The sequence below is a fragment of the Nothobranchius furzeri genome, chromosome 10, assembly GCF_043380555.1.
Source record: "Nothobranchius furzeri strain GRZ-AD chromosome 10, NfurGRZ-RIMD1, whole genome shotgun sequence".
Lineage (NCBI taxonomy): Eukaryota > Metazoa > Chordata > Actinopteri > Cyprinodontiformes > Nothobranchiidae > Nothobranchius > Nothobranchius furzeri.
Window position 1 is genome coordinate 27,236,480 of NC_091750.1, and position 13,221 is coordinate 27,249,700.

At 45.0% G+C, this 13,221-nt stretch overlaps 1 protein-coding gene across 5 annotated transcripts in view; it reads right to left on the bottom strand.

Moving 5' to 3' along the window:
• tmprss15 (transmembrane serine protease 15) overlaps positions 1-13,221 on the bottom strand; it is a 63,127-nt gene that overhangs the window by 22,062 nt on the left and 27,844 nt on the right. For all 5 annotated transcript variants that reach the window (XM_015962003.3, XM_070555447.1, XM_015962001.3 and 2 more), the window contains 6 exons: positions 10,486-10,575; positions 4,988-5,113; positions 4,751-4,894; positions 4,565-4,675; positions 2,078-2,201; positions 1,903-1,998 (listed from right to left, as the gene is read on the bottom strand). In XM_015962003.3, the coding sequence (XP_015817489.3) occupies positions 1,903-1,998; positions 2,078-2,201; positions 4,565-4,675; positions 4,751-4,894; positions 4,988-5,113; positions 10,486-10,575 (691 nt within the window). The remainder of the gene's footprint in view (positions 1-1,902; positions 1,999-2,077; positions 2,202-4,564; positions 4,676-4,750; positions 4,895-4,987; positions 5,114-10,485; positions 10,576-13,221) is intronic.

Consider the following 13,221-nt stretch of genomic DNA (forward strand, 5'->3'; position numbering starts at 1 on the left):
GCTAATTCGTGGAGGTTTATCCTGCCAAAGGAATTTAGTAATTGAGGAGTCCAGAGATTTAAACCAGTCAGCTGGTGGTTTGTTTGGGATCATCGAGAATAAGTAATTTATTCTGGGTAAGACCATCATTTTAATTGTAGCAACTCTCCCCATGAGTGATATTGGTAAGGATTTCCATCTTGCAAGATCATCTTCCACTTTCTTTAAAGTGGGATGTAGTTTAGTTTGGTTAGATCTGCTAACTTGGGAGAGACATTAATTCCCAGGTATGTGATATTCCCTGACTCCAATTGTGTATTAAGTAAATTGACAAAAGAGAAATTAATTAGTAGAACTGTGGATTTTAACCAGTTTATAGAGTAATCTGAAACTCTTGAAAAAGAGTTCATCAGTTCTATTGAATGGGAGAGAGAGGATTGAGAATTCTGGAGAAAGAGTAAAACATCATCTGCATAAAGACTGATCTTGTGTTCTACTTTCTTACACTTTATCCCTTTAATACCTGTTGTTTGCCTAACTGCTGCTGCTAGTGGTTCAATAAAGATAGCAAACAGTGAGGGGGAGAGTGGGCATCCCTGCCTGGTCCCCCTCTGAAGACAGAAGCTAGCTGATATTTGGTCGTTCGTCCTGACACGTGCTGTTGGTGAACTGTATAATGTTTGTAGCCAGTTTAAGAAGAAGTTCCCAAAACCAAACTTATGTAAAGTTGCAAATAAGAACTTCCAGTTAACTCTATCAAAAGCTTTTTCTGCACCTAGAGATAATATACTAGTTTCTATGTTACTACTGTAAGAGAAATCTATCAAAATTAAGTAATTTACGTGAGTTTGTGGATGACTGTCTACCCTTAATGAAACCAGTTTGGTCAGGGCGTATTATGAAGGGCTTTTTGTCAGGGCTTTACAAATTATTTTGAGATCAACATTAATATGAGAAATTGGGTGATAGCTGGTAGGAAACAGCTTTTTCTATCATGTTCCCGTACAAGGAGATTGGAGATGGGTCTGTAGTTATTCATCACTGAGGGATTTAGTTTCGTTTTCTCTAGAAGAGATTCAACAGCAGCAGCTTTCACTGATGTAGGAACATACCTGATGCTAAGGAACAGCTAACAGTTTTCACTACATCAGCTTTTAAGCAGCCAAAACATTGTAGAAGAAGTGAGTTGGCAGGTTGTCCAGACAGCAGGTAGATGAGTTTAACCTTAACTATGTTCTCCAGCGCTGATCACGCTGGAAGCTGCTGTTGTAGCCAGATTGCTGCTGTGTGGCTGCAGCTGTGGTCTGGTTGTGATGGATGGTCTGATGTTTATGGTCTTCTCATTGAAAAACGATGCTAACTCATTAGACTTAGTTTGGGGAATGAACTCGGGGTTTACCTGTGTCGGGAGACTAGTTAGCCTCTCACTAGTAGCACACATAACACAGGTTAATATTACCACTGATGACTTTGTGGTGAGTAGCAACTACGCTAGGGGGGAGGAGATTCGGTGGTGATGTCACATATGAGACGTACCAATGTCTGATTTGTGGTCATGCTGATTACGAACTTTTACAAGCTGATAAATCTCAAAGCGGCGTGGTGGAAACGCCATCATTACCTTCCATTTAAACTGAAGCACATGTGTGTGATTCAGGGCGTAAGTGAACTTAGCCTCGTTCAGGGACCCATGAGCTGACAGAAAGGGGAGGAGACTAAAGCTCCTCCCACACAAGGCCGGCTCCACCCCCCGCTGTTAACACCAGGTTTAAAAGCAGGTTTATTCCTAGCCTTATTGGTCTTAAACATGGCTTTAGTCAGCCCTGATTAGTGACAGTTTTACATCTCTATTCTTTTATAAATCACAAGTTTCAGCCCCGGTGTTCAGTGAGAAGCTTAATAAACGAGGCCGTGGTCGGTTACCTGATGCTGGTTTCCAGTGTTCCATTACCAGTCACTGAGACGACAGCAAATGGTGCATCTTGAGGCTGAGCTGGCAGCAGCGACGCCTCTCCAGACCTGCCAGGAGTCAAAATCTGAACCATTCCATCGTTCTGACTCTTCTGAACCTATCCCAGCACCAGCAGGTGTGAGTTACCTGTATCCCAGGTACTGACAGATGAAGTGGGACAGGTGAAAGCTCCAGGTGTCAGCGCACACAGTGAGTAGAGAAGAGATCACGTGAAAGTGGAGGTGACCAGAACCATTAACCTGCAACAGAACTGATAGAAAATGTTGAATTTCAGGAGGGATGTATTATGTTTGTGAGCACACCTGAGCACCTCAGGTAGAACATCCACAGCACCTGGTTTCTGAGCCGGAGGCAGCCATATCTGAACAGCAGGCCAGAGAGTGAAAGTGAATCTCTTCTGTATATTTTTTAATTTTATTTCAGAACCAGGGGGTCAGGAGGTCGAGCTGGACACTGTCAACGGAGTGGACCCGTAGACTGGCTCTGATAAGACCCGTCTAGTCTGAGACATCTCCAGGTCACGACAGGAAGCGGGAATGCTTGTTGAAGGCTGTTTGGCGGCTCTTAGAGGAGCCGTTGTGTCTGAAATCACTCGCAGCGGTTCAGAGAGGCTTTGACTTGATGGTTTCAAAAGGTTCTTCCACCAATTTGGCCGGATGGGGAGTCAGCTAGGAACTGAATGATTTCTGTAAACATTTCTGTTTTATCGCCTGACTTATTTATAAATTTTGCAAACGAGAATTTGAAACAATTGAGGGCATCACCAAAAACACCTCAGAAGTCCCTCCTCCCTTCAGACACAAAGATGGGTAACTCTGTGTGAATGAATGAGGATGCTTAAACACTCATGTGAAGTGGATGTTAAACATTAATAACCATCTATTTATCATGTGTATGAGTCCTAATAGACAAACCTGTTCAATCAACACATACTAATCTGGAGTAGTTTAACTCTGAATTAGTAAGAAAGATTTTCATTTTAAAGCACAGATTATTCATGAGGGGGGCTCAATCCTCACCCCCGCCACATGGACCCGAGGGATAAAGCACCAACCCTGCTCAGTGGTGCACGTTCCTCGCAGGGTCACACCCATTAGGGCAGTGGGAGGGTTAAACATCTTGTTCATTTGATTATTTCATCCTGTAAGTTGTAACGTCACATAGGAGCTGTTAGGAAGATAAACTCTATTCAATCAATCAATCAATCAATCAAATTTTATTTCTAAAGCGCTTTTCAAACAAAGTGTGATTCACAGTGCTTTACAAAATGACCCCAGATTCCCATAACAGGTTAAAAACATTTACAAACATATGCAATCACACGCACACACACACACACACACACACAGACTCACACACACACAAGTAAAAATTATATTAGGCTGAGTCCAGATGTGCCAAGTATGGTAACGCAAGGAAACGCCATCAGAGGAGCCGTCTGCCCCGGCAGCATCAGGTCTTCCACACTAAGTCAGGGCGCTCAGTGGAGGGGGGGCATAGACCCCCACCTATAGAGCGCCCAGGAAGCTACAGTCGACCACCGCTCCCGGGGCAGAGGGCCCCCACAGAGGAAACACTGGATTAAAATGAATAAAAATGTAATAAAAGAGCTAATATAAATGACAAAAATTAGAAAATAAGTAATAAATAAAATGATATAAACAGTAAAATAATAATTTAAATAATAAAACTGTGCTAAAATATAATCATATAGAACATGCAAAGCAAGTAATAAAACATAATCATGTAAAATGAGAAATAAAACTGTAGAAAATATTTAGATAAAAGCTAACCTAAAAAGACGGGTCTTGAGTCTTGACTTAAAAACATGAACGTTCTCTGCGGCCCTGAGGTCCTCAGGGTGAGGATGCGGAAGTCTCAGCTGAGACCTTTTCTGAGGATGTTGTGTAACGAGGACCGGTGCAGAGCTGTCTGGAGGCCAGTCAGATGGTGTGTTTGAGTCTGCCAATGAAAATCCATTTCTGTCCACGTTGGTGAAAATTCGACCTTTGGTGCGTCACACAGACACACCGTGAACAGAGACGACGGTGCTCACACATGGGACGGTGTTATCAGCATGAAGGATGAACATAAACAGACGTGACGCCACGAACAGCTGGCGGCTCTGACGAAGGGCCAAAGGTAAAGAAACATCTAATTACTGCTAAAGAAGACCATGAAAGTGAATCTGTTGAGTGAATGAGGGTTGGGTTGGGTTATCCCGACTCATCCCTTTAGTTATGCAGCAACTGTAATCTGAACAGAACCCTTTCAGCCCTAGAACCACGACCTTCCGCCATTACAGCCCTCACCGGACCGAAGGAGGAGGAAGTGACCTCGGGTAGGAAAAGGAAGCAGCATCAAGAGATACACGCCCCTAAATAAATAAATAATAAATAAATAAATAAGAAATTTAATATTTGTTGCTTCAGCATTATTTCAAAATAACACACACACACGCTTTTGTCCTGTGCCACGTCCTGACAGACATTCACCTGACTCTGCAGAATTTGGTGGAGCCGGTGGCTCAAGAACATCATCAGAACCATCTGGGTCGTGGTCCTGAGCTAGATGCCACTGATCCTATGTAGTGATTATTGTTTGGTGACATACCGCAGTCGGCCTCGTCAGACCCGTCAGGACAGTCGGCAACACCATCGCAGAAACCGGTTCCTTGGATACAACTTCCTGTCTGACACTGAAACTGATGAGCTGCACAGGGGGCTGTTCACAAACACACGATTAATAATCAGTACGTCTGATAAACACAACGTGTGTGAGCCGTGAGTCTGAGCTCACCCGGAGACCCCAGGTCAACCCCACAGGTGAAGTTGGCTCTGAACCCACGACCGTAGCCTTCAGAGTCAGTAAAAAACCAAACTGTCATCTCATTGGCTGTTGAGAACAAATCCTGGGCGGGGCCTTTGCTGCCAGTGAGAACAGCTAGGAAGGAATCATGAAAGAGTTCACACTAGAAGTCACCTGTGCAGGTGATGATGAAACAGTAGAACGCAGAAGATAAAAGCAGGACCTCACCCAGCAACGTGGAGTCAGCCCCGGCCCCATCGCGCACCTCAACCACGTCAAAGTTCGCTTCCACATCAAAGTCTAGGAAATGCAGCTGGATGTTTTGTCCCTCTGCAGCGTGCAGAGTCCACAGACCTGCAGCAGAGGACCAAGGGAGGGGTTAGGTTCATAAATAGCACGACACATTCCGGTTCAAGAACATTACACACTGAAGGTGTGTTTCACTGAAAAGCCATGCTTTATGATGATTTCTGATGGTAAGGTATGGTCAGCAGGTGTTACAGATGGGGTGAAGGTCAGTAACGGAGTCAGACAAGGAGGCGTTACATCTCCTCTTCTTTTAACCTGCGCATGGATGACTGATGAGTGAGGTTAAAGGCAGCAGGACTGGCTGTGCAGCTGGTGGTGGCGCCATCAACCATCTGATGACTTAGTGGTTCTACGTCCGAGCACCGCTGGTCTACAGCAACCACTAGATATCTGCTCTGACTATGGAGGAGAACACAATGCAACTACAAGTGTGGTTCTGATCTGCCGGGCCAAGGAGGACGAGCAGATGAAGTTTCCAGATTTTTACCTGTCAGACTCTGTGATTAGAGTCATCAACAGCCTCATGTGCTGGTCCTTTTATCACAGAGGACATGAGATATGATGATGACACACACAGGCAGGGCCGGATGTACAGGGAGTGCACAATTATTAGGCAAGTTGTATTTTTGAGGAATAATTTTATTATTGAACAACAACCATGTTCTCAATGAACCCAAACAACTCATTAATATCAAAGCTGAATGTTTTTGGAAGAAGTTTTTAGTTTTAGCTATTTTAGGGGATATCTGTGTGTGCAGGTGACCATTACTGTGCATAATTATTGGGCAACTTTACAAAAAACAAATATATACCCATTTAAATTATTTATCTTTAGCAGTGAAACCAATATAACATCTCCACATTCCCAAATATACATTTCTGACATTCAAAAACAAATCAGTGTCCAATATAGCCACCTTTCTTTGCAAGGACACTCAAAAGCCTGCCATCCATGGACTCGGTCAGTGTTTTGATCCGTTCACCATCAACATTGCGTGCAGCAGCAACCACAACCTCCCAGACACGGTTCAGAGAGGTGTACCGTTTTCCCTCCTTGTAAATCTCACATGTGATGATGGACCACAGGTTCTCAGTGGGGTTCAGATCAGGTGAACAAGGAGGCCATGCCATTAGTTTTTCTTCTTTTATACCCTTCCTTGCCAGCCACGCTGTGGAGTACTTGGACGCGTGTGATGGAGCATTGTCCTGCATGAACATCATGTTTTTCTTGAAGGATGCAGACTTCTTCCTGTACCACTGCTTGAAGAAGGTGTCTTCCAGAAACTGGCAGTAGGACTGGGAGTTGAGCTCGACTCCATCCTCAACCTGAAAAGGCCCCACAAGCTCATCTTTGATGATACCAGCCCAAACCAGTACTCCACCTACACCTTGCTGGCGTCTGAGTCGGACTGGAGCTCTCTGCCCTTTACCGATCCAGCCACGGGCCCATCCATCTGGCCCATCAAGACTCACTCTCATTTCATCAGTCCATAAAACCTTAGAAAAACCAGTCTGGAGATATTTCTTGGCCCAGTCTTGACGTTTCAGCTTGTGTGTCTTGTTCAGTGGTGGTCGTCTTTCAGCCTTTCTTACCTTGGCCATGTCTCTGAGTATTGCACACCTTGTGCTTTTGGGCACTCCAGTGATGCTGCAGCTCTGAAATATGGCCAAACTGGTGGCAAGTGGCATCTTGGCAGCTGCACGCTCGACTTTTCTCACTTCATGGGCAGTTATTTTGCGCCTTGGTTTGTCCACACGCTTCTTGCGACCCTGTTGACTATTTTGAATGAAACGCTTGATTGTTCGATGATCACGCTTCAGAAGCTTTGCAGTTTTAAGACTGCTGCATCCCTCTGCAACATATCTCACTATTTTTGACCTTTCTGAGCCTGTCAAGTCCTTCTTTTGACCCATTTTGCCAAAGGAAAGGAAGTTGCCTAATAATTATGCACACCTGATATAGGGTGTTGATGTCATTAGACCACACCCCTTCTCATTACAGAGATGCACATCACCTAATATGCTTAACTGGTAGTAGGCTTTCGAGCCTATACAGCTTGGAGTAAGACAACATGCATGAAGAGGACGATGTGGACAAAATACTCATTTGCCTAATAATTCTGCACTCCTCGTATCTCTCTCGTAGGTTTGGGTCTTGTTCTGATAGAGTAAAGACAACCTGGCTGATTGTACACCGTTGTACACGGCACACCTGGACTAGCTCCACATCAGTCCGTTGGTCCCAGTGTGCTCTTAACGAATAATGCTTCTCTGGTCTCTGGTCAGGTCCCTGTAATCCACCCGAGTCTCGACCCCTCTCTCCATAGCAGCTTCAGACCCATCTCTAAACTTCCGTTCATCTCCAAGATCTTGGAAAAGGTTGTGGCTAAACAACTCACAGCTGCTCTTGATGAACATAACATCTATGATAGCTTCCAGTCGGGTTTTCGTAGAGCTCATTCTACTGGAAGAGCTCTTCTTAGGGTCTCTAATGACCTTCTGACTCACAGTGATGCAGGGGACTGTTCTGACGAGCACCATCAAACATTGGTGATCTTCTTAGTCCCTACACCCCCAGCAGGTACCTGAGGCCCAGTGGCCAAAGCCTACTGGTTGTGCAGCACTGGGCTAAAGGTCAAAGGTCATCTGGATGTTTACTGGTGAGTGAGGAGGAGTGTTTCTCTGGAAGTCAGTCACCATTTCCTTTGTCTTACTGGTGTTCAAGCGAAGGTGGTTACGCTCACACCAGTCCACAAGTCCAAGATGACCGACCTGTACTCCTGGTCCTTCCCCTCAGACACACAGCCGACAGTGGCCGAGTCATCAGAGACCTTCTGGAGGCGACAGCAGCTGGTGCTGAAGGTGCTGTTGGTCTAGTCCTGCACCCCCCATCTTCTGCGGCAGTCGACACGGCTGGATGGTGCAGAAGGCACTTGAGAAGTTGAAGAAGAAGACTCTCACAGTGCATTTTTGCATCTGGATTATGACTGCGTCCTTTTCAGCAGAAAAAAAATTGTTACTCTACCTCCTCATGTGCAGGTCAACATGCAGATTCTTGAGCAGTGGCGGCTGGCCACTAGAGGGCGATAGGGCGCCGCCCTCCCAGTTTCCCCAGTGTTTTTAATTTTTATTTAAAAAAATGAATAAATAAAATTAACAATAATCACATATTCTAAGTTAATTGTGTGTTTTGTAACAAAAATAAATCATATATATATATATATATATATATATATATATATATATATATATATATATATCTACATTGGTCTCTGCCGAGCGGTGGAGGCTGTGTGCTGTTTTTCAATCGCCCAAACAGGACGAGACCAGTTGTCCAATTGCTGACAAGAATATCAAAGGGTAGGAATGGGAATGTATCCAATCAGCGTCGACGTTGTTTCAGAAGCATGATGGGCGATAGAGCTACTGCCAAAGGCTTTCGTTGGTGTTCGGTAGAACTCGGAGAGTCTCGTGACGCAGATGTAATGGACGCCAGTGCGCCTACAACCAGGATTCCGGATCTCAGCAGCCACTGAATTCAGTTCGGTCTCTTCTCCAATATCCGTTCGAGAGGAGAACTATGGTGGAAAAACTTAATGTCAAAGAGCTTGGACCAGATCAGCCCGACGTAAAGATAAGCCAGCAGGAGGAGGAGAGAGGTAAACTGTACACACGAGGCTTCTGGGAAGGCTTGGCTAGCTGGATGCAATCACGCTAATGCGTTATTTTGCTTTCCAAGCGACTGTGACAGATGAGGCATGGATTGAGTCAGGAGTTACGGACATGAAACATTTTTCTGAGAAGGTGAAGAAACACGAGTTATCCCGGGCGCACATGGACAACACGGTGAAGCTAGCTATGCTAGGCAGAGCTAACATTGCCATGCTATTTTATGTGCAATTTAATGCAGTATTTTTCAACCTTGGTCCGCAAGGCAGTGTGCCAATAGTCAGACACACGTGGATTAATCCCTTTGTCCAATAATGTAAGACAGGAAATAAAAGAGCTGTGCTTAATTCAGGAAATAGTGAAATTGTGCACAAAGCTCAGAAAGCACAAGTTTGTTTCAAAAAAAATAAAAAATAGCACAGCCCCACCAAAAATATTTTTCACCAGCCGCCACTGTTCTTGAGCATCCTTTGTTGTTTATTTTTGTGAACGTTCCCCACCTATTCCTTTCCTCCACCCCTGTCTGTTTCATTTCTGTCCTTGTTGGGATTTAAAACAACCATGATAACGTTTAGATACCAGGCGGGCATCATAGCTGAGCCCATAGCGCTCCAACTGTAAGAGTAACCCCGGCTTTCCACAGCAGCCGTCAGCAGCACGTTACTGCAGCAGCACGTCATAGCTGCTGATAGGAACCGCTGTGGTCAACAGAACCTTTTCCACCAGAGCCGTCAGCAGCGCGAGTCGGCCGCGTCTCAGGAGCAGCGTGTCGCGGCCTTTACGCGCCGGTTCTATTTTCTACACGCGACGCCTCTGAAACGGGTCAAGTTCGACATTTTTGGGGAAGGAAAGACAGGAAATCGGACGCGGAAATGGAGAGAAGCTCCCGAGATTTTCAGAATAAAGAACGTACTGCGTTCCGGTTGCTTTACTTTTTAAAAAGGTTACTAACTGTGCGGTCCCGTGAGAAGTTATCACCTAGCTAGCGGTCTCCTTTGTTTTTCAGGTCCGTATTGGCGATTATAAAACGGACAGAACATAAAACACAAACCATGTTGTAGTTTTCTCCTGCTTGTTGTTGTGTTTACTGACGAAGTCACTCGTGTGACTTCGTGCTCGGTCGGTGACAGCTGCTCCCCTGCTGCTTCGCGTCTCGTGGGAAGGGCCAAGCAGCAGCTTACGCGAGCAAGACGTGCTGCTGACGGCTCCGGTGGAAACCCGGGTAAGACTGCAAGGCTTGTTTTCAGCACTCAGACATCACTTCTGATTGCTTCACAGCCGGACGGGAAGGAAACAATCCCACAGTGGGAAACTCACCTGCTCACAGGGAGAAAGGAAGAGTACAGGTAAACACACAAAGGCAGTGAGCTAGTACTGTAACCTCCAACCACTAAAAACAAATAAAAAGGTAACGTTCCAGAACTGCGCAGCATAAGGGACACAGACATGCTAACGTAATCAGGTACTGCACAAGTATCTGGTTTACTTCTAAATAAAACCCGTGTTGCATTATTTTTACAGCTTCTTTGTCACATGGTGTTCAACAGTTGAGGTTACTTGTACAGGAATATGTTTATGTCAAATTTCTGATCATTGCTGGAGAAATTCCCAGAGATGTTCAGCACACAGACTGCAGTTGGTGTACATGGTTGTCCGTCTGGACGCGTCCGGAAACCTGACCACACCTGTGCTGTACTCAGTGTAAATTAAGCACAAGTCGGGTAGGGTGAGGGAGCAGGTATACTTACATTCAGCCAGGTTTCCATACGACTGTGGGTAGTTTGGAGACATGAAGGTGGAATTTCCCTCCCAGAGGTCAAAAGGTCCCCCACAGTCAGCTGGGACAGAGATAGACAGACCAAGGTCACTGATGTCCACCAGGCTGTACTCAGTTAGAGACTTGACACAGACTGACAATAGAAAGTCATGTTTGGGGGACACGGTTACGGTCCTGCTGTGGGCCGTGGTCTGTGCCTTCGCTAGCATTAGGCTGAGGTCTGATATACCCATCTGTGGGCCTGTGGTTTGTTCTTACATCATCCCTTTAGGCAACTGGTTCCAGTTGACTTATTTATCCAAAACGATAGAAGCACCTACCTCTTCAGAAAATCAAACACCATGAAACCAAAAACACAGATTGAGAGTTTCGGTCTAGCCACGCTCCACAGGAGCCTCAGCGGGCCAAAGCAGTCTTGTGTCTACTATTCTGTGTATCTTGGTGTTACGGCCTCTTCCGTTCCAGGATCACCCCGATCCTCCCGGACCTCCTGTTCCAGGCTGCTGAGGAGCACAGCTGAACTGAATCCACCTGTTGATCCACACCTGGGATATAAAGGCCATGCCATCAGCAGTCCAAGGGTTCTGCTGTTCTTCAGGCCTCGCATTCTGTTTAAACCACTTTTGTGTGTTTTGGAGGATCTAGGCAGGGCCGCCGCTGCCCATACGCAAGGTACGCAGAATGCGTAGGGCCTCGGCATGGGGGGGGGGGGGGTTATTACAGAGTTGAGTTATTATTACAGTAGCATATTGTTCAGAAAACATACAAATTAGTTGCCCACCTTTTGAGCCGTTGAGCGTTTTCTTAATTATGTAGCCTGTCAGTCAAAATTTGTACAAAAGAGCTATTCTCACAGTTTACAAACATTTACCCCTCCCCCCCCACGTACACACACTCATCTTGGAAAGCCCTCCAGCAGGTAATGAGGAGTTTTTGAGGTTATTTGGTAAATTTTGGAACCTATAGTTGTTATGTTAATATTTTGTAATGCTGCTCTGAAGAAAGTTGGATATATTTCTTATATGGCATTCATATGTTGCTGCTGTTGTTGGTGTTATTTTGTTTTTGCCTTGAGCTATAACAAATGTAATATATCCTTTGTATTCAATTTGTTTAATTCCCATTTTAAAATAAATGACAAGATATTAAATACGTTTTCGGGGGGGGGGGGGGGGGGCTCCCTGCCCAATCAAGCTTAGGGTCTCCAAAAGCCTAGCAGCGGCCCTGGATCTAGGTGATCTATGTGTTTTAGGTTTTGGTTTGAAGGTTAACATCGTAGTTTACTGACTGAGTTTTAAAACTGTGTTTTCATAGTGATGTCGGTTTTTATCATCAACTACGTGATAAAAAACTTTTAGTTTAGTCAAACTTTAACAAAGTTTTAACCAGGTGTTAACTGGTCCTTACTCTTGTTTTTGTTTGGCAATATTTTAATGATGCTCTCCACCTGCTTGCTTAGAGCCTTTTATGACAGTTAAACCCATTTTAAACCCACTGTGATGTTTCTGATGTTACTCCCTCCTTCACATTTGAACACCTCCTGTTGGGGTCGTGACACTTCCCATGTTCTAGTCTTCTTAACATGGTGAATGTTTTTATGTTTTGCTCCGTGCAGCACTTTGGGGCAACGGTTACTGCCATTGAAATGTACTATACAAATGATCTATTGGTTTGGTGGGCCAGTTACAGAGCACCCACCAAATGATGGAGGTACTTAGGTGCTTTATTTAGAAAAACGATGTATGTGCATCTTTTTCAACAGACTATCAAGGACCCCTCCCCCCCATATTATGCTAATTGTAAAACACATTGAACTGCCCTGTATTTGAAATGCGCTCTATAAATAGAGGTGCCTTGTCCAGTTGTCTGACATCTGTAGCGGTGAGTACATCACTTCATTTCATGTATAAAGCGCTTTACCACCACAAGTCACAATGGTTCAAAGGGCTGGACACAGGCAAAAAACAAGCTGTGCTTGAGCTTCAAATATCAAGTGGAAGTTGATTCCACAGTTTCGGTGCTAAAATAGCAAATGCACGTTTGCTACGAGAGTTTAGCTTGGCCCAAGGGAACACCAGTAGCTGCTTGTTGGAGGAGCGTAGGACACGCGCTGGCACATATTCTACTAGCAACTCAGCAAGGTAGGATGGTGCTGTCCCTGCCAGGTCTTTAAACACCAAGACCACTACCTTCGTGGCAATTGACTGTTTCACTGACATCCATTTCAAATCCTCCAGTATGGGGGATATGCGGTCCCACTTCTTTACTCCATATATAAACTGGCCAGCAGCATTTTGCACCAGCTGGAGCTGGAAGTTAAAGCTTGAGGCAAGCCTGCATAGAGTGAACTACAATAATCCGTTCACTATAGAACAAAGGCACGCATCACACTTTCCACGTCCTTTTTGGAAAGCATAGATTTAACACCAGCCAAGTGCCTAAGGTTACAGAAGCAAGTCTTAGTCACTGCATTCACCCGAGGAACAAATGGCAATGAAGAGTCAAGCCTCACTCCCTAATCAGTGACCACTGATATTTGGAATGGAGCTAATGATAACAGGTCAACGCCATGTGATTGATGACTAAACATGATGACCTCAGGCTTCTTGTCATTAAAGCACAAAAATGTGATGTTAGCCAGAAACGAACATCGCGTAGAAATCTACTAATAGCTGTACCATGCCAGGCTGTCCATGAGTCAGAGGAA